Source organism: Pungitius pungitius, chromosome 7 (assembly GCF_949316345.1).
Source record: "Pungitius pungitius chromosome 7, fPunPun2.1, whole genome shotgun sequence".
Taxonomy (NCBI): Eukaryota; Metazoa; Chordata; class Actinopteri; order Perciformes; family Gasterosteidae; genus Pungitius; species Pungitius pungitius.
In genome coordinates this window covers 18,226,934-18,247,846 of record NC_084906.1, presented here as the reverse complement: position 1 = coordinate 18,247,846, position 20,913 = coordinate 18,226,934, and the positions used below count along the sequence as shown (strand labels likewise).

At 48.2% G+C, this 20,913-nt stretch overlaps 2 protein-coding genes across 4 annotated transcripts; one reads left to right on the top strand and one right to left on the bottom strand.

Moving 5' to 3' along the window:
* Positions 1 to 553: 553 nt before the first annotated feature.
* Positions 554 to 10,124, bottom strand: erich3 (glutamate-rich 3). The gene is made up of 14 exons (XM_037469797.2): positions 9,965 to 10,124; positions 8,854 to 8,947; positions 8,226 to 8,351; positions 8,016 to 8,087; positions 7,712 to 7,840; positions 7,159 to 7,284; positions 6,829 to 7,041; positions 6,346 to 6,526; positions 6,001 to 6,187; positions 5,729 to 5,919; positions 5,522 to 5,647; positions 5,133 to 5,405; positions 3,051 to 3,194; positions 554 to 2,975 (listed from the first exon to the last, which is right to left on the bottom strand). The coding sequence occupies exons 1-14, from the start codon at positions 9,982 to 9,984 to the stop codon at positions 679 to 681; spliced, it is 4,179 nt and encodes a 1,392-aa protein (XP_037325694.2). The 5' UTR covers positions 9,985 to 10,124; the 3' UTR covers positions 554 to 678.
* Positions 10,125 to 14,976: 4,852 nt separating this feature from the next.
* Positions 14,977 to 20,682, top strand: LOC119216588 (LIM/homeobox protein Lhx8). 3 transcript variants are annotated; one of them, XM_037469577.2, is made up of 8 exons: positions 14,977 to 15,124; positions 16,427 to 16,552; positions 16,738 to 16,859; positions 17,283 to 17,503; positions 17,900 to 18,003; positions 18,372 to 18,467; positions 19,020 to 19,209; positions 20,139 to 20,680. In XM_037469577.2, the coding sequence occupies exons 1-8, from the start codon at positions 15,044 to 15,046 to the stop codon at positions 20,213 to 20,215; spliced, it is 1,017 nt and encodes a 338-aa protein (XP_037325474.1). In that variant the 5' UTR covers positions 14,977 to 15,043; the 3' UTR covers positions 20,216 to 20,680. The 3 variants fall into 3 exon arrangements, with proteins under 3 accessions (XP_037325474.1, XP_062419402.1, XP_037325476.2); XM_062563418.1 differs by lacking the exon at positions 14,977 to 15,124 and adding an exon at positions 15,725 to 16,016 and having other exon boundaries at positions 17,286 to 17,503; positions 20,139 to 20,682; XM_037469579.2 differs by lacking the exon at positions 14,977 to 15,124 and adding an exon at positions 15,728 to 16,016 and having other exon boundaries at positions 20,139 to 20,678.
* Positions 20,683 to 20,913: the final 231 nt, after the last annotated feature.

Genomic DNA, 20,913 nt, shown 5'->3' with positions numbered 1-20,913 from the left:
TTAATGATGCAACAGTTTGTGAGTGTGAGAGTATCGGCTTACGGGAGCTGCACTCGACACACAAACTACCAACAGCAGCGAGAGAGGGTCCATCGAACCTCATCCCGCAGCTCCTCGTTTCTGGTGATCCGTGGACGAAGACACCACGAGACACTCCGAGGCCTCTGGAATCCTCTCGTGTTCTCATTTGGAGAACTAACTAATAGTGAACCCAAACGCAGTTCTGAATGGAGCCACCCGATGGTCTAACTTTCTTGTGTCCACTTTGACCGAACCACCGAGAAGGTGCTCAGCAGGTCTTTACTGGGAGCGTGCGCCTGATGTCTTGGACCAGCGGGGCGTCCCTTTCGCCTCCGTCGGTGCCGGCGTCCGGCGGCGGGGATCTCCCGCCTCCGTCGGACTTGGGCGGCGTGAGAGCCGCTACTTCCGTGACTTCTCGACGTCGTTCCCCGGGGGTCCCTTCGCTCTCGGCGGCCCGGGCTTCCCTCGGCCCGGTGGGCTCCCCGCTTCCCGGTGACGGGGGGAGGTCTTTCTCCTCTCCAACTGGGGTTGCTTTGCCTGGACCATCGTCGCCCGTCGCCTCCTCGGTTCGGTCCCGGGAGACGCTCTCGGGTCCTCCGCCGGTGACGGACCGCCGAGAGCCTGCGGATCCCCCGCGCCCCCCGTGGCCCTCTGACCTCACGTCCTGCCCGCGGTCCCCCCGTCCACTCGCCGTCCGTCTCCCTCCTCGGAGGGGTCGCTCTCCACGTTTGACGCCACAGTGTCCCCCTCGCTTTTGTCCCTTGTCTCGTTGACGCCGTCTTGCCGGGCGCCCTCGGGCGCCCCCTCCGCCTGGAGTGGGCTTGATCCGCTCAAGTCCTCCAAGGGCTCGACGAAGGTCTCGAAGCACCGCGACGCCTGATGCATGGTCACCCAGTTTGTGACCAGATCGGCGTTGTCTCCTCTCGCCGGGGCCTGCGGGCCGCCGCTCTCCTCCTTTTCCTCTTCGGCCTGAGGTCTGAGCAGCACACTCGCCCCTTCCTCCGAGGCCTTGCTCGCCTCCTCGGTGTCTGCTCCGTTGTCTCCGTCGGCACCGGAGAGGTCTGTTGCTTCGTCGGGGGGCGGGTGCCCGTCGGTTCTGGCGTCAGAAGGTGCGCTGGACTCGTCTGACTCGTGCGGGGAGTCGTCTGGATCCACAGCGGCGTCCGGCGAAGGTTGCACCTGGCCAGCCGAAGAAGCAACCGTGTCCTCCCCGGCATTCCTCTGCTGCTGGTCGTCGCTGCTTTCCATCAAATCTGAATCTCCGACTTGGTTTCCAGGGACGGAAACGCTTTCCTCCGGTTTCGTGTCACCGTCCTTTTGTTCGGTGGATTGTTCTCGCTTTTCCACACCAGCCTTCTCTTCCTCTGCCTCACTTCGTCCGACATCCACATGAACGTTGTCTCCTTCGCCTTCCTCGGGGCCATCTCCAGAGTCCTCAGGTGCCGCTGTGGGTTCCTCGGTTCTTCTCCCGTCCGAGGTGTCCTCGTCACCCTCGGCCTCAGTTTGGGCGCTGTCCTCTGCTCTGGCAGACTTTTCCCCGTTTTCAACGTCACGTTGTGCCTTTTCACTGTGGTCGCTTCCTCCCTCGGTTTCTTTGATGACATCTTCAGCCTCCTCTGCGTCATTTGGCGCCTCCGACTCGGCAATATGTTCATCAGATATTTTCACATTATCCTCATCCAAGTCTGCGTTCTTCTCAGATTCCTCTGGAATCTCAGATATTTCTTCTCCTTCAGCAGGCTCATCAGTTACAACTTTTTTCTCCTCAGATTCTTCGTCATCTTTATTCTCCGCCTTCTCCTCCTTATCTGCTTCTCCACCTTTTCCTTCATCGGCGGTTATCGTTTCACACTCGTTAGTTTCATCAGTTGCGTCTGGCTTTTCTACAGAGTCCTCCTCGTCCTTATTGTTCTCGCCACCTTCGTCTCTCTCTGTCCTTTCGGATTCCTCTGCCTCCTCTTCATTTGCAGCCTTGCCTTCTTCTTCACTGCGGTCTCCCTCAGCTTGTTCTTCATCCGCGTTTCCCTCAGCGTTTGAGTCGCTTTTGGCCCACTCGGAAATCTTTTCTTCTGTCTTACTCTCATCCTTCTCTTCTTCTTCTTCGTCTTCTTCTTCCATCTCATTTTTATCCTCGTCGCTTTCCTCTCCGTTTCCACCTTCCGTTTTCTCCACTGGATTTGTTGGCTTTCCTCCCTCTTCGCGTTCCTCCTCTGGCTCATCATCATCATCATCACCTGAGTTTCTCTCTGTCAGCTCTTCTCCCAGATCACCGCCGCGTTGCTTGTTTACGTCTCTTCTGCCTTCCGCTGGTGACGCTTCCCCCTCTTGAGCATCGGCGCTGGTGCTCTCGTCTTCTGCGCCGTCCTCACTCGCCGCTTCCGCCGCTGCTTCGTCAACCGCGGCGTCTCCGCTCCCCTCGAGGGAACCGCTTGAGATCTCCGCCGTGACTGCGGCCACAGGTGCCTCCTCACAGCTGAGGGCCTCTCGCTCCTCCGAGGGCTCCGCTTTCATCTCCATTGTCTCGCTCGCCGCCGTCGCCCCCGCCTCCGCATCATCAGTCACTTCGGTGCTTACGCCCGGCTCTGACACCGATGACTCATGGGCCTCGCCGCTCTTTGTTGCTCGCCCCGTCTCCTCGTTGCCTTCGTTGTTCTCCGCAGGTTCCCCTTCAGCGGATCTAGCTGCAGCATCTCCTCGAGGTGCGTAAGCCTGGTGATCCTCACTGATTGCCTCTTCAGATATCGGATGCAGCGCCGTGTATTCGGTGTGCTCCGGTTTAGTGTTCTCTGCCGAGGTTTTGTCCTTTTCCTCCTTGACCTTCTCATCTCTCGTGACCTCACTGATCCCCTGGGGCGTCTCTTGGTTTTCACCAACAACACCTTCCTCGCGCGCTGTCTCCTCTTGAAGGGCCGGTTGCTGCTCTGAAAGTGTCACAGATTTCACTGCAAATGCATCTGCAAATACAAAGAGAAGAATCTTTAGGAAAAGTGTGGTCTTCGTTAGTTTAAATGATGATTAAAGTCTGGTACCCTTGCTGTCCTTTTCGGGGCCTTTATCGGTGGACTCCTCCTCCTCCTCCTCCTCCTCGGTGCTGGTGTCGCTCAGTTCGGGCTCCGAGCTGCACTGGGACTCCTTAAATATGGCTTCTGCCAGCTTCTCCTGCACAGATTTGGCTTGGGGGAGAAAAAGATACGGTGATATGAGTACATTTAGAAGCAAGCTGCGGTTAAATGAGTCACTCACGGTGACAAACGATGTCGGATTGTTTCAAGGCAACGAATGAGGAAGTGTTTTAACCAGGAAAATGCAATAGGAGAAGTGAGACAAGGAAGAAACATAAAGCCATTAACAAAAGAATGTCTTTAATCTTTCCAGGTGCAAATACAACATGCAGAACTGATGATTAACATGCACAAGAAGGAAAAAACAACACAAAAACAAGCATGATTCTCTATAAAATTGTAATAGAAACCCAATAGTTAATGTCTTAAAATGCCTATTTTCGGTTATTTTACGATGTGAATTTGAAACTTCTTGAAACTTGAAAATCCCTCTGGCACCTAAATGTTTTATATAAGCGAGTTGTTCTGTTGAGGAAACATCTGGTTTGATATTACAGACGTTAATAAAAAGAAAAAAGCTGCTTGTAATGCAAAAGTCAATTTGTTTGGGTACACTATTCCCCTTTGAATGTGTACAGTTATAAAAAAAGAAAATGTGTTTGTACATCTTTATTATCCTTCTCCTTCTCTCATTTTCATCCCAACAGGCTTCTGCCTTTGTTTTCCCAACTAAATTTTGAAATGTTTGTCCATTTCACGTCATTAATCCTTTAACCTGAACCGTAAAGTGCTGAAATTATAATTCAGATATTGTTAACTTTTACATTAAAAGGGGCATCAGACAGAAAAGCATCACAAACAAACAGAGGTGGGAACAAGTCACTGTTATGCAAGTCACAAGCAAGTCTCAAGTCATTGCCCTCGAGTCCCGAGTCAAGTCGAGTCAAAGACGAAGCAAGTCCCAAGTCGAGTCCCAAGTCAAAGCCAACAAGTCTCAAGTCGAGTCACAAGTCGTACCATTTTATTTTCGAGTCATTTCAAGTCATTTTATTATAGTGGGGACGGGGAACCCTGGGTGATGGTGCGCTGCCTCACAGACCTAGACTACGAAGGGAAGGGTAATGGTGGATCGACTGTGACTGTGTTATAGTACTGTAACGCTCACCCCAATGCTGCAGCGTAAATAAGGAGGCGATGACTGGCTTGCAACTCCGCTGCATTTATTTATAGAAAACAACTCAACTTCGGTCACTGTTGGCCGTCACCACGCCGAACGAACACTTCCGCATACACGGCCCCCCAAAACTTGGGTTGTCTCGCGTAACTACAGCTGGTAACAGAGCATAACGTGAACACATGCAACATCTGCATAACTGATTAACTAATAACATTAACTCAGCTCATTACACTACATTAAAACGGACGTTGACATAATGTTGGCGAGGATTTCCATCGGCGTCTGAATCCCGATTTTTGTAACCATGAACGAGCTGTCTCGTTGATACGGTCAAATGGACTGCAGTGATTGGATGTCGTGCAGGCAGCGCGCGCTCTCTGCATACAGGTGGCGCATAATTTTTTGACAGATGCAGATAAACAGAGCGGCGCGGTGGTGTGAAAATGTTTTCCCCCAGTTCTCATGGGAAGTAGCAAGTCTTCTCGAGTCAAAAGGCGCGAGTCCAAGTCAAGTCACGAGTCATCGGTGTCCAAGTCGAGTTGCAAGTCTTTGTACGTTTTGTCGAGTCGAGTCTCAAGTCATCAAATTCATGACTCGAGTCTGACTCGAGTCCAAGTCACATGACTCGAGTCCACACCTCTGCAAACAAACAAATGAAAAGTAGACGAGAAAATCACAATAATTTTTCCACTATCAAATTTTAGAAATGTTTTATTTAGTTGTTATCAGGCCTGAATTGCTTTATTTTCACATACACACCACATAAAGTGGACAGCAGCCCTCGTTGGGATAATAGTGGAAAAACCTCCATAAGAGATGGACTCACTCAGGCGGAGGCTCCGGAGTTGTGTTTTTTGTCGCTCTGCACCCACCTCTCTCCCGTTCCTCCCCTTTGCCCTCCTCCACCGTTTCCTCCACCTGTCCGTCCCCCGAGGGGTCTTCGCTCCCGGCGTCGTAGGCCTCCCCCCCCCCCGCGCCGTCCCCGCCGCCGTCTTTGAGCGCGGCGGCGGCTCCGTGTCCCTTCGGCCCGTCGTCCGTTCCACCCGCCGGAGCGGCCACCTCCTCCCGATCGTCCTCTCCGGAGTCTTTGGTGGCTTCGGCGTCGCTCTGCGAGGTGCCGGAGCCGGAATTCGACTTCGTATCCTCTGTGCAAAGGAAGACAAAGAATCGAAATATCTGTGGAGGCAGAAAGCTGCCCCAAATGAATAAATGGTGTGCAAATCAAATGGCACGTTTCACTCAAGGACGGGATTTCACCGACCATCTCTCTCGTCGTCCTCGGTCTCGGAGGCGTCTCCCTCGTCGGCCGGGGAGGAGGATTTCTTCGCTTCTGCCTCGACGTCCCCTGGGGGGCCCTCGCCGTCTGCCTCAAAGTCCTCCTCGTAATCTGCGGAGGAAGTGAACGGCGAGTATTGCGCTGGCGTCTCGTCGGCTTTCTCTCGTTCTCGTGCGCCAAGAGACGCCGTACCCTCTCCGACTTTGCCCCCCCCGGCGTCCGCTCCCTCGCCCGCTCGAGTCTCGGCGTCCGCGGTCCTCTCCGTCTCCGTCCGTGGAGCGTCCCCGAGGCTGGAGGCCGACTCCTCCCCGCCCCGGGTGTCTTCTTCGACCCTCCTTGGTGGAGGAGTGGGCTTCTTGTCCAACCCCATGGCTATAATGCACCTGGGAGAAACCGCGCGAGTGTCACCGACGGGAGGTCTCGGAGTGGAGTGGCCCTTCTGGAGAGGCGGCAGGCGACCTTACTTGTAGCAGGGGGACGCTCCCTCCACGCCGCAGAAGCCAAAGTGCCCGTGGCGGCCGCCGAGTCTCGGGCCCTTCCTGTGTTTGAACTCGCAGCAGGAGCTCAGCCGCTCCACCTGCAGCCCGCTCAGGAAGAAAGTCAAGCTGAAGGGGAAACCTCGGTGTCGCCTGGAAACGAACTGGAACGTCTCTGAGGAGGAGGGGGAAAAAGATCGAGGATGCGGACGAGAGATCAAAGCGCAAAAGACGACACCTTAAGCCAATTTAGGGAGACCTTAGAGTTGCTTTGTGCACACTCCTTCTCCCCGTTCCCACGCAAAGTGTAACGGACACGACCCTCCCACTGACCTCCCTCGCGGAGCCGTCCCCTGAAAACACAGAGGTTCTCTCCTCCACAGTGCTGCTGGAACACTTTGACCTCGTCCCTCGCGTCGGTCAGGTCGTGGGAGAGATGCACCGCTTTGCCGAAGTAGATCATGTTCACACATACTTTGCTCTGGTGCACAGAGCTCCGCAGCACGGGGGGGTCCTGCATGGAAAGAGGAAAGACAGAAAACAGCAGATTGCAATCGGTGTGGTATTGATTTAATCCAGTTTTGGGGAACTTTTTTAAATTCCCTAGTCCAGAATGTGATGTGACTGATCTTCACAGGTAGGTGTTATCTCAGTGTGGATTAATTTTAATCTGTATAATGATAATGATGAATGTCAATTAGTCTCAAATATCACCGCTTTCTCTGATGTATTTCAAAATACAACAATACAAATACAACCTCCTTCTGCTTAGTGCTGTGGGTTATTTGCTATGTGATCCTTCAAAGAGACGGAGACCTCTGTGGCGTCGGGCCCGCTGGACGCCGTGGTGGGACGCAGTCTGCGGCCTCTGAGCGCGCCGCTCGCCGTGACCTTCGCCCCCGCCCTCTCCTTCCTCCTGGTGGCCGGGGGCACCGGGGTGACAAAGTTGTTGATGGCCGGGAGGCAGTAGGGGGAGATGCCATGGGAGACCTCCGCTGTGGTCACGCGTCTCCGGGGCGCCTTGTCCACCTTTGAGAGAGGTCGACGCGGAGAAACCGAATGAATGTGCCCGTTAAACCACACACAAGGTTGTTCTACACTCCCTTAAAAACAAAAACAAATATTCTGCGTAGAATGCGGCCTCACGGTGCAGTTGAGCGGCCGGTCGCTCTCATTGGACGACTGCAGGAGTCGGCCGCTGCTGCGGATCGGCTTCAGGCGCACCGGCCTCTGCATCTTCCCCGGAGCCGTGTTGGGTCGAGAGGAGCCCGGCTGCAACCGCGGTAACACACACACACACACACACACACACACGCAGTCAGCGTTCCGCTCATTACAAACACTGTGTATGCGTTGCTATGGAAACGTGACGTGTGAATGCAAGCGGCTGAGCTGGCTCTTTGACCCCCCCGAGCGTCAAGTGTAAATATGGAAACGGCTGCACAGGTAATCAATCGGAATGTTTATTACCAACATTCCGTACATGAAGTATTTGGTTTGTACTTATTACACTAACAAGGTTAAAGGTGTTGATTGAATATATTTAAACGTGCTGGTGGGCGGATTTTGTTACCTGTCTGGTTTCAACCAGATTTAAAAAATGTTTCTAAAGTGAATTTCTACACCTGAGCGCACGGAATCTTTTGATGGCCTGATTCCGGTTCCCAGGTGCACCTGGGAACACCGGGTTCTGACTCACGGACTCGGAGGATTCGGAGTGTTCGCCCTCTGGCCCGGAGTGCTGCTTTGGGCCGCACTTTGCGGCCGCGGGGGGCCGTGGGGACAGGATGCGGACGATGTCTTCCTCGTACCTTTTGGGGCGCTCCACCTGCCAAACAAGACCATCGGTTCATGTAGCTAAATATCAAAAATGATTCATTAAAAATGGCACGGTAAATGATGGTCAGCGCTAATAATCCTTTTTTTGTTTGTTTTACATGATTCAAGAGTCATCGGTGTACAAAATGGGGCAACAAAGCACTGTTTGAATGCAAATGATGTACTTTGATCTTATGCACTCTTTCCCTCCTGGCGAACTCCTCCAGCTTCCTTTTGATCTCTATCTGATGGACTCGCTGCGTGAGAGGGGCACAGAACGGATGACATAATGCGTTATTTCAAGGAGAAGCACAGATTAGCCGGCAGCGCTTTTACTTTTCTTTTCTTTATCTTTGTTTTAGGGGGGGCCTCTGGGGCAGGACGTTTCTCCAAACCTCCATCTCCAGGACCTTGTGGAAGATGGCCTGGGCCAGGCATTCTCGGACGTGTCTCTGGTGGGCTCTCTGGATCAGCGCGTGTCGGTACTCCTTGTCAGGAACGATGCGCCCGCTCCTGGTGATCTGAGCACAACAAATGGCCTCAGCGGGGTTCCGCCTCACGGAGGACGGATGACCTTCGAAAACCGAGGTCACCGGCAGCCGAATTGTATCAGGAATTTCAAAATGAGTAAAAAGTCTCACGCAGACACAATTGATTGAAAACGTCAAATCGAAATGTCTAGAAGAGCTTGTGAGCTCATTTACATGTTAAAATATCACTTTGTGGACCACGCATTGATTTTTTTTCTTTTTTATGCAGAGAAAAAGGTCTCTGATACAATTTTTTTCCACCCAGTGCTAATTATCCTCAGTCGCTTCTTCTGGGTTCTGTGCTTCCACTTGATTGGAGGAAGTCGGATCGTTTCAGACAAAATGGTTCTGTAATTGGCCAACGATTAATTGGTCTGAGGCGCGCCTTCTAAGCCATGATTTTAGGAATACTAAATAAGGTCAAACATCCCTTTTCGCCAAGCAGCAACCCCCCCCACCCCCCTTCATTGAACCGTTTGGGTGTTTAGCGTACCAGTCCTGCTCTCTGCAGGTGTCTCCTGATGCGAGTGTTGCTGAAGTATCCGGCCAGGTGTCTGTCTGTGAGACTGTTGTAGGCAGAAATAAGTCTGCAGAAAACAGGGCACAAAAAATGAGACATTCAATTAATTAGCCAAAGAAACTTAATCAAAAAAGGCTTAACTTAATCCCTCCCCCCCCCCCCCATTAAATGTTGTCTTCCACCAGCGTAACTCAAGAGTTGTTGATTAGGGTTCAAGTGGGGCCCAACACCATGTTTGTTTGTTGGTCGTCGTTCCAAACGCAGATTTCATTTCCTTCCAGCACTTGTGCACGAGACAACAACTCACAACTCTGGGCTCAGTGTGCGGTGTCTGGTTACGCAGAGGAGGGGGGGGGTGGTACACTTAACCCGGTCGGCCTCCTCTTTGTGCACCTGGCGTCTCTGCTGATTTCTCTTTTTTTTGTGCTAATTTGCGTTGTTCTTTTAGTTGGTCTAATAGTACACCTGAGCGTTGATATTTGATATTGATATATTCAAAGCTTATGCATCTGTTGTTACATGTTCATGCATCACATATCTGAAGCAAACTCTCAACCCAGGACTTTTAAACCAACGCTGAAAATGATTCATTCAAACAACTATTATTTTGTTAGAGAGCACTGTAACTTTAATTCTTGCATATTTTAGTCATGTCCCATCAACCCATTCTTGACTTGGCTCTTTTAACCTGCTTTTAAATCGCACTTGAATGTCCTTTCATAATGTGTTTCTATGGCAGTTTGTCTTCTTTGTTTTCTTTGTACTTCTGATGGTTTTATGCAACGTTAAAACTCGTTGAATCGCCCTGATACTGAAAACCATTCGTCCCTCGACTCACTATGTTCTTTCTAGGTTTTCAAAAAAACACAATGGATGAAAATGAAAAAACAACAACAACAACAGTCAAACGAGCCGCAAAGTAACTTTCATGGAGTCAATTAAGCTGCAGCAGCAACAACATTCCTCGACATTTTCCCAGCGAGACACCGGTGTGGTGACCGATATGACGCCGGTGTGAATGCAGCGAGGAGAAGGAGGGCGGACATTGTGAGCCTCCGTGTTAGAGAGATCCAACGGAACCTACCCTGCGCTGAGGTGACTCATGGCTCCCGTCGAAGGCGGCAGAGGACAAACAACGGCATCGGTCAAAGTCAGAATAAGTGAGTTAGTCCTCGCGCGGCACTTCTCTCGGAGCGGAACCGATGACACTCGCCGGTTGCCATGGGAGATCACGTGACGGCGCCTCCAGCGGGGCCGGTTTCCTCTTACCGGGTCCCTCTGACACGGGAAGCAGGATAAAACCACACACGCACGTTTTAGAAAGACTCGTTGATTTATTTATTATCTTGCGATAAGTAGCCGAGCAACTTCGACTTAATAATAATGTAATAAAATGCTACGACGCTTTTATCGAGAACTACTCGTTTTGATCGTTTATTTTGGTAAGAAAGGTAACATTAAGGGTTAGAAATACTTTCGAGTTAAAGTCGTGCAGTCAAAAAACTACATAGGCATTGATTGTCAGCTGGTGCGTGTGCATGTACGTGCGTTTGTGCGTGTGTGTGTGTGTGTGTGTGTGTGTGTGTGTGTGTGTGTGTGTGTGTGTGGGTGTGTGTGTGTGTGGGTGTGTGTGTGTGTGGGAGTACTCCAGGACGCTCAGACTGCAGGTCCTCTGTGGCCCTCTTGTGGACATGTGGAGAATTACTTCTAACAGAAACCACCAGTTTTCATGTTTGTTTTAGTGAAGGGAGAACGCACGAGCCTACAAGACCACAACAACTCCAGATCGTCGGGTTCATCAAGACAACATGTTGGGTTTTTATACATTACTGAAACACAAGTTTGGTGACTTTACTTGCCGCTGTCCATCTGTCCCTTGCCTTCATTTTTATGTTTGAGGTATGACACAATAACGGAGACATTGTCTTTGCATCTTATGGGACAAACTGCTCATTTTTATAATCATTTGAAGTGTTACTTTCTCGAGTCTTGTGTCACAGATTGTGAGTGAGGATTGTGGTCCTTTGGTAGTAATCCTGTGTAAAATATCCAACAGAATATATATAGATCTGTAGAGATGTATATCTATATTTATATATAACTATATAGATACCATTGATACCAAACACCACGTGACTCGATTAATGTAAAGAGAAGAAAAGGGGCTTACCAGGTGGCACCAACAACACCTGGCTCCTACAATGTGTATAAATACAGAATTCATATATACTCTATACATATATACAGTATGTACTCTCTCTCTCCCTCCCTCTATCTATCTTTTTACACTTTGGGCAGAATCAACATTTAATCTTAAATGCAAAAGTTGGATCACAATAACGCAAATACTACCAACCACTACAACTAGTACACAATATACTTTGAATTACTTGTTTTAACATATAAAGTTTAAATTAAATCAAAGTTCTCTCAAGTCATTTGCATCTTTTTTCAATAGACAAGAAAACAACAGAGATTATCATCATCATTATTATTAGCATTTTTGTCGATGCCCGTTGACGTGTGTGTGTGTGAAGGGACGCGGAGAAACTGAGTGGTTCACACGTTTCTGCGCTTTATTGTAACTATATTTAACTGATTCTGATTAGAATACATCAAGTAATACAACATGTAAGTACAAAGAGCAATACGAAGGACTGCTGTGCTATTAATCATCTTCACCATCCTCATTAATCATAAAGAACACTGATGTATACCTGCTTCAAGGTTTCCTCAGAATACCCTGAAAAAAAAGAAGGAAAAAAAGTGAACAGCCATTTGATTAAATTAGCTTGATTTAAATAATCATGACTAACATTCGCCTAATTTCTTTCTTCTCTTTCTATCAGTCTGAGCTTTGGTGGAGGTCCTTGCTCATTTCTACTCTGCAGCATCGTCACAAAGCCTTTTCCTCTTGTTTCCCAACCAGGACACCTGTGGGCGTTTGAGAGCACCAGACAGAAGAAAAGAGAGGCAGAGGCCAGAGTGAAAGTAGACGTTTCTCTACTGTTAAAAAGGAGTATCTGTACATGAGTATATCTGTTTAAGGACCAGAGGGCGAATCGATGTGCATGTTTGTCTGTGCAGCCGCGAAGGTTTTAGTTTCATTTCATCTGTGGAGAGAAAAAAAGCTCAGTTTGAATCCCTTATTCATAGAATGTTTAAAGATATGAGCTGTACCAAAATAGGTTATTTTCATGAAAGAGAATAGGAGTAAGAAACACACACACTTAGAATAAATAAGTGCAATTTCCTCATGAAAAAGAAATACCCATTTGACTATTAAGTAGTACTGTTGCTGGTGGTATTCTTCAGGAGAACAAAGAGTGGGGGACAGCACCAGTGTCTCTACGAAGAACCCTACAATTGTGTGTTTGTTTAAACCACAGTAATCTCAGATCTTATGAAAGAAAGAGAAGCTCGAAAGCTCCGGTCCCGGCTGCGTGGAACGCGCTTAGCAGAGCAGAATCCCGTCCAAACCCTCACGGGGGGGTGCACGGATGATGCAGGACGACCCGGTCGCTCTCCCACTGGGGGGGGGGGGGGACACCGCTGAGGACAAAACCACCAGGTAGACGGACGCTCGCTACCTGTCAGGCAGGTGGAACCGAGAGGGGCAAACGGCAATAAAACACAGCAATCAAGGGAGACGTGTGTGTCCCCCCCCCCCCCCCCACCCACCAAAAGTCTTAAAATAACAATTAGCGTAGAAATGGGAGAGGGGGTGATTATGAATTCCATTCAGGGAAGGGGTCTCGGCTTTAAGCCCGGAGGTGGCAGGGAGATGTCATGCGGCTCTGAGATGGCTGGGGAAGAAGGGGGGGGGGGGGCAGCAGTTTTTGCAATCAGCGTTAAATAGAGCAGTTTTGTGGCTGTGTGATTGTCAAGTGGGCCATTACTGGTTGATAAGAGCACTTTTTCCTCATGTGGCCCTGATTGGGCTGAGCACGCAAGGCTCCCTCGCGCCGCCCGCCGTCCCGTCGCAATCAGGCCCCTCTTTCACCGCGCTGCCATTTCCACCGCTGTGATTTCCAACCCCAACGCAGCCCCCCACCACCTCCTCCCCAATCCCTCCTCCAGCACCCCCCCCCCAACCCCCCACGCGCCCCCCCCCCCCCCTCTCCCCTACAGATTCGATGAGTGCCCATTTACAGCAAGGAGAAAAGGTCAGGCCAAACTGGTTGTGTCAATTGTAAACCACCCCAATTCGGACTGATTTCAATGAAATAAATGAGTAGGTGCAGCCCCGCGGGAAGAAGGGGGGGGGGGGGGGGTGGTGGGATGGTGGTGGCGGGGGGGGCGGGGGGGGCGCGCGTGGAAGCAGCAGATTAGACCCACCGGGGCCCGACGCTTCCCTCCCACATTCCTTGTTCTGTCTTCATTTTATCATTTTAATTGAACTTTTACAAACAATGTCTCACTTTGGGTAAATCAAAATGCTTCACTGGGACAAGAGAGGAGAGAAATGAGCTGAAATTAACCTTGAAAGTTACCACCTGTCACTCGTGGTACCTTGTTAACATCTGCGTTTTGTTGATTTTTACATTATACTTTATTTGTTTGGGGCCTCACAGGATCCTCTGCTGACAAATAAGCATTCGGAGTCAATTAGAAGAGATTTTTTTTTAACCATGATTCGAATGTTTATGTCATTCTCATCAAATTAGGAAACGCCATGATGAAAAATCGTTACTTGAGATTTTGAGTTTTTATAAATTATAGTATCATGCACTGCTCTATAGCAGCTTATGTGCCACAATGTAACAGTGCGTGTTTATGAAAGCATAATTCTCCCAGTAACTGTGTGAATTAAACCTTTTGCCGTCGCAATCACTGACCTGCTTTCTTCACCCATCGATGGAGTATTTAAACAGCAGCTGTCGATGGATGAGACCTTGTTTTGGTCCGCTCCATATCACGCAAAACATTTACCAAGTGAGCCATGCAACTGTTGCACACTCCGATGTGCATCTTTCCCAACATCTGGGGTTGCACGAGGCCTTCCACAGGCGCTGCATCGGAGCGAGGAAGACTTTAAAGTCCGGGAGAGAGCGTCGCTCCGAGGGCACCACGCTGCACAGTGAGGTCTTGCTGCCATAACCTTTGACCTCTCCGAATAGAAAGGCGTCTCCTTTCCATACCTCTGAGGTGATCAAAAGAGCTCTGTGGCAACGCGGAGGAGGGAGCGGCTGCCCCCCCCCCCCCCCTCCCTTCCCCTCCGTGTTCGAGATACGTTATCTGACGAAGAGCATTCATCTCCACCGGGTGGAACAGGACACAAATCTCGATGGAGGCACGCTAACTCCTTTATCCCCCCCCCCCCCCCCCCCCCTGAGATGGTGACGATAAGGACGCAGACTCATGCCGGTGCAGGTCGGACTGTTGTCCCGTCGCAGGAGAGAAAAATGGGTTTCAGTGAGTCAGTGAAAAGAGAAAGCAACTGCGTTTCCCTCCGAAAGAGAATACAGGCCCAGAGCTTCCACCCGTCACCGCCTGGGTGGAGAGGGTTTTTCAAATGTTATTCCGATCTTCAAACCCAGTATGTGGAAATAGCCCTTCCCACAGGAAAGCAAATATAATGCAGGATTCTGTAACACAAAGTTTGCAGATTTATTTTCAATATTCTACTCCCAGAACAGGTTTAACTTGGCCCTGCATTGTAAATGAAACACATATCATGTTGGTGTAGCTCAGAGGGACTTTTTTAAAGGGAGAGCAAACCGATCACATGTTTCAGTAAGGACACATTGTAATGTTCATGTTCATTAATCATGGACGGATGCAGATGACCAGGATTCCTATACGTAGGCCCACTTCCTGACACGTGGCTCCGTAAGGCCCCTGAATATCAAATCACAGCTGAAATGTACACAGAAGCAGAAAACAAAAATGTGCACATAGCCGACAATCAAAACACTCCAGACAGCTCAAAATGAGGTGTCATGTAAATGTGCTTTCACCATAGTTATGCACCCCCCCCCCCCCCAATGTCACATAAACCCACACAATAAGTTTGTTTCCCAAAGGGAGGCGCGGCCACAGAGGACCGGATCACAGGAATTATGATCCGCCCTCTGGGAGCAGCTCCCACACGGAGGGATCCTGCAGGAGGAATAAAGAATAACAGGAACAGTGGCGCTGCCTCGCGCTCCGGGACGCGGACATGCGCTGGAAAAGTGAGGTCAAAGTCGAGCGGTGCGTCGTCGACGCGGCGCCACGCGGGTCCCCGCTGTCCAACGACGAGGTGAGTCCTCACAACGAAAGGCGCAAAGGTTTTTTTTAATTTTTTTTATATTTATTTTACTTTTTAAATTTCATTTCTCATCAGCGGGTCGAGGTGCGAATCAGTGCGCGCGCGGGAACAAATAATAATAATAATAATAATTAAAAAAATAAAATAAAAAAAAACTAATCGAAATTGCTTTGCCAATTAAATGGAAGTGGGCTCCCGCCTGCCACGGAGCGCCGGCCCTCCGCAGGCCGACAGCTCGCTATTTTCACAAGTCCAAGAAATGTCGAAGAAAATTACTCCTCCCCCGAATTCTGCAATTAAAAACTCAAGTAGTTAATGAGACCTCTTCACCTTTTGGTTGCCCCCGGTTGACGTTTGTGGCAAATTTAGGGCTTTTAATTGCTGTTATTAAAATCAACCCCCCCCCCCCCACCACCCTCCCCCGCCCCCACCGCTTTCCTCCCCTAATCCCCCTCCCCGAGGCCTCGCGCTGTTTTTGTCTCTGATTGACACGTGAAATTGACGACCCGGAGGGGGGGGGGGCTGTTTAACCACAGCTCGCGCGCAACGTAAGCGAGCAGTTGGCGCGCGTCTGAAGGACATAATGCACGCGGGGGGATAAGCATTAGCTCGAGTGTTGTCTGTTTATGCACGTAATGGCTATCCCCCCCCCGTTAAATGTCATCGCGGTTAATCGCCGGCGTTGTCATGGTGAAAGGCGGACGGCGTGATGTTCACGCGGCGGTGGGGGGGGGCATTTAAGGCAGCTGCAGCCAGTGTGACAGCCGTGCGTCGTGCCCTCTTTTTCCCCTCCGCGCCCGCGCAGCTTCCCGTCATGTGCGAAGATTGCAGAGGAGACGAGGAGCTGCTGGTCAGATGCTCGGAGGACAGGAGAGGCATCATGGTAGGCGCAACGTGCCCGTCTCCGGGCGCAGGGCGCGAGCGATCCAAAGGCCTTTCTTGTTGTTGTTGTTGTTGTTTTTTGTTTACATATTCTTGACTCTGGACAACAGCACAAGGGAACTTTGGGGGAAATGTTGAGAATAGTTGTGCACCATGTAGGCCTACACTTCAAATTAGAATCTAAGGTCAGATAACTTGGACAGGGAGCAAAAAGAAACTCATTTTGATTTATCATGGCTGTAAACCGACTCATTTTTGCGGCGTCACGTTTTAATAAACGTTTTAAGACAATAACACATTTTAAAATCAAATGTTTAGCTGATAAAAACTAGAATACATTTTTGGTGGAGCTGGGTTCCATCAGTGTGCGCGCGTTGTGCCGCTCTCTAACCGCTCGTTCGCTCCCGTCAGGGCGCGCCGCTGGAAGTTTTGGATGAGGACGCGTCGTCGCTGCAGCAGATGGCCTCTGCACCCCTGTTAGGCGGAGCTGTGTGCGCGAGCTGCAACGAGGACATTGTGGATAAATATTTATTAAAGGTAAACTATTTTTTGTTGTTGCGGAGGTTGTTTTTTTTAAATTTTGGATTATTCTCTTTGGCTTTTTTTTCCTCCTCGGGTGCGTTGTTTTTTTGTGGGTTTTACGCGCGGGTGATCGTAAGTGGGTACGGACCGACACCCTGATTGACTTCTTCCAATTTCCGTGTGTCCCATCTGTGCTTTAGGTTAACGACCTGTGCTGGCATGTGCGCTGTCTCTCCTGCAGCGTGTGCCAAACTTCACTTGGCAGCCACACGAGCTGTTACATCAAAGAGAAAGAAGTTTTCTGTAAACTGGATTACTTCAGGTACGTGCATTGAATTAAGCAAGTTAATTAAGCTAAATTATAATGCATATGGAAGGAAATTGTATTGCAATATTAATACAGTGGCAAGACTTGCCATTTCACGTTGCTTTAGCTTTATATATTATTTTAATTTTAATTGTTTATTCGCTTTCATTTTAATTCCAAACAAAATTTGGCTGTGCAAAATGTTAAATGTGACGTTAAAAAACGAGACGATACTGCATTCCTTTCAATTAAACACTCTTTAATTGAATTTAACCTGTTGGTTAACAGGTAACAGGCCGCCGCAGTATTGCTTCACTGCTCCAGATTAAATCTTAAGACTAAAACATGAAATGAAGCCACACTTCGGTACTGAAGTTAACGTCCATTGCTGCGTCCCGTGCATGCCGGTGTCTAATCTGCCTTGCCCTTCACCTGCAGAAGATACGGCACGTGGTGCGCGTGCTGCGGCCGGAACATCCACTCCACGGACTGGGTCCGCCGGGCGAAGGGCAACGTGTACCACCTGGCCTGCTTCGCCTGCTTCTCCTGCAAGAGGCAGCTGTCCACCGGGGAGGAGTTCGCGCTGGTGGAGGAGAAGGTGCTCTGCAGGGTCCACTACGACTGCATGCTGGACAACCTGAAGCGGGCCGTGGAGAAGGGTGAGCCGCCGAAACACTCAATCCACGCTCTGGGTTTTTTTTTGTTGTTGTGTGGATTGGAGAGCCGGAGGAAGGACTTCATTTATTGCAATGCTTTCCTTCAGATCGGGTTTATTTGAATAAAACAACATTTAATCATATGTACGGTCAAAATTAAATTAATTTAAAGGCCTAATCTGTATATACCGTTTATAGGCCATATATTACGTCCTGAGATAATAAAAAAATATATATATATATATTAAAGTGAAATAGTCTGGGCAAATTTTATTGGCTTGCTTTATTTAACAGATTTAAAACACTGTATTACAGTGTTTTAAATGACAGATATCTTAATTATGTGCAGCGTGTTTCAAGACGATTTAATCTGAATCTGGATATCCGTCCTGGTTGCAGGAACCAATGTTAACATGGAGGGGGCCGTGCCCACTGAACAGGAGATTAATCAGCCAAAACCGTCCAAGAGAGCACGGACCAGCTTCACCGCCGACCAGCTGCAGGTGACCCTCCATCATTGATAATAGCCTAAATAACCGAGCCTAGCCATTACTCATTCTGTTGTTATTGTACTATCATTATAAACTGAGATCAAACATGAAGCTATAATCCAAATTAAATACACTTGTATAAATGTAGCATTTGTTTGATTAAAACACACAAATATACAAAAATGCCACTTTTTCTTAATACTTAATTATGTTGCATTGTTTAGGTCACTAAACTCAAATTCTAAAAGTACCCAATTTTTGTTTTCATTCTTTCATTCACACTTTTCTGCGATACAGATAAACCAAATTCGGGTCAAATCTCCCCACAGCATCTTAAATGTGCATTTCCTCACACGTGATCCTGTGTGATAATATCGCAGGTGATGCAGGGCCAGTTCGCTCAGGACAACAACCCAGACGCCCAAACGCTGCAGAAGCTGGCGGAGCAGACGGGCCTCAGTCGCAGAGTCATCCAGGTCAGTGACAGAGAGGGATTATGGGATTTGTACTATGATCCTAATTAGAGAAAGCTGTTTAAACATGTACGAAGCGAAAAGAAAAATGAAACCATTTAATATATTTTTATTATGAATAATACCTGTTTGTTTAAATGTTTCTGAGTTGTTGTAGCAAGTTTTGTACATACTCCACGTTGTAATATTGGTTCATTGATGTATTATTAATACATGCATAATATATATTCTTACAGGACTATTAAACATTTTGTAAGCTGCTTGAGGTTCAGCCAGTTTTAAATAAATCATGCAGGACAGTTGTCTTCCAAAGTGCACTTTATTCCATAAGTTGATCATGTTTTTAAAATATAAATTTCTATTGAGTAATTTAATGGAGGACAGAGTAGCCCCTCACATTTCCCACTCACATTAAAAAAAGTACTTCTTTTTTTAAAAGCTTTTGAAACAGAGATGTGTTCCATCAGTAATTTTAATTCCCCTAATGGCACTTTTCAAAAAAATTTTTTTAATTTAACGTTTAACACCGGACGGACCCGTCCTCGTCCCGTTCAGGTCTGGTTCCAAAACTGCAGAGCTCGCCACAAGAAGCACGTGAGCCCCAACCACACCTCCAGCACGCCCATGAGCTCCCTGCAGTCCGGCCGGCTCCCCCAGCCCACCCTGACCCCCGAGGAGCTGCAGTACACCGCGTACGGAGGCCCGGAGGGATCAATGCTCTCCGCGCTGCACTCCTTCATAGACAGTGAGCACCAGACTTTTCATGATCTTAAGACGGTTTACTGCGCTTATAAAAGCTATGTGTCACATTCCTATTTGAACATTTGAGATTATTTATATTATTTGGCTGTGGCTTATTCGAACGGAACTGTGTTTTAAATGTTGTGATTAACAAGAGGCCCGGATGAAGGTGGCTCGTTATCGCCTTCCTTATGCTGATGATTTGAGGTTATTTAAATAACATTTTGACAGTCTATTCTAAAGGTGGAGAGCATAGACAATTTTTCTAAAATATAAAGTCACACCCGGGGTCAGAACCTTTTTAAATATGAGGTTATAGTTAAATTGGTTCTTGTCTAAACAGTGGGCTATATCAACATTATGGTGAACAATAAATTTAAAAGTGACACACCGACACTACATTGGATTTGTATTTAAATGTCATCCATATAAGTAACGTGTTGAAGATCCATTAAGAAATAAAAGAGGGTTCTCTCCTAATCAGGTCATTGTAATTATATGAGAGTGATACCTTCCACCAATCTGGTTCATCAGGGCATTAACTCAACAAATGCAGGCAACGAGTAGCCAATCAGAGGCAGAGGAGGGCGGGTCTTGGCGGAATGCTGGTGGTGGAATAAAATGATCAATAGCGAATGATGCCGATGGTGTCGTGTTGCCTAGGACGACCGTCTTAAGAGAGTCTGTGAGGTCACAGGTAGCCTCAAAGCTCTTAATGTACATTTTCCCCCCAGCGTAATAATAATAATTTTACAATATTACTTTAAAAATAATTAGCATTCCTTAGAACGTTTGTGTGTCTGTCACCAGAAAAAACTGCCATTTCTGAATGTGAATTCATGTCTAAATCAAAATATGTATTTATTTCTTGTCTATGTTAATATATTTTATGGAAACTGTAATGACTCCAGTGCTCTCTGTGCTTGCCTGCAGTCCACTCCTCTCCATCCATGTTTCAACCGCTGCTGCCGGCCCACGCCATGACCTCGCTGCCTGTGTCACACGCCTGAGCTGCTCACACACACACACACACACACACACACACAACCACCCGCGCAGCAGCCTCCGTCATCCACCAGCGTTCGGCCTCATTAGCGTTCGCAGTATTCAGATCTTTGTGGTAAATATGAATTCATTTTGAAATGAACCATAAAAGTTTCATTTTCCTGAGCTGACTTTAATTCATTACACGTCAACATCATTTGAAAACTACTATGGATGACTACAATTTGTACTGTATAATGTGTGTGCATCATTGGATCTGAACATATGACGTCATAGATTTATATTTGTTTGTGTAGTTGGTGACACAGTTTGACCCGGCTGCTCTACTCGGGAGCCTCCAAAAATGACCCAAAATGTCAAATCATGAAGGTGAACATGAAATTGTTTATATGGCAGTGTTTGGATATTGCAATTTAATTTATTTATTGTATGTGAAGTCTGTTTTGGAAATAAATGTAATTTCACAAACCCGCTGTGAAGGAATGGTTCAGTGACAGCCGAATATTCAAAACATTTAATAACCTTTAATATATAAATAGGTGCATGAGACTGGCATTTGTAGCGTCAGCTTTCTGCTCAAATACATCGACAGGTTGGAGCACTGCATCTCGAGTTGAAGAGTTAGTGGTAAGAAACCTGACGCACGTTCCTGCGAGGAGAGCCGACTTACTTGTGTCTACTTGTTGACTGCGGTGGGCCAAAA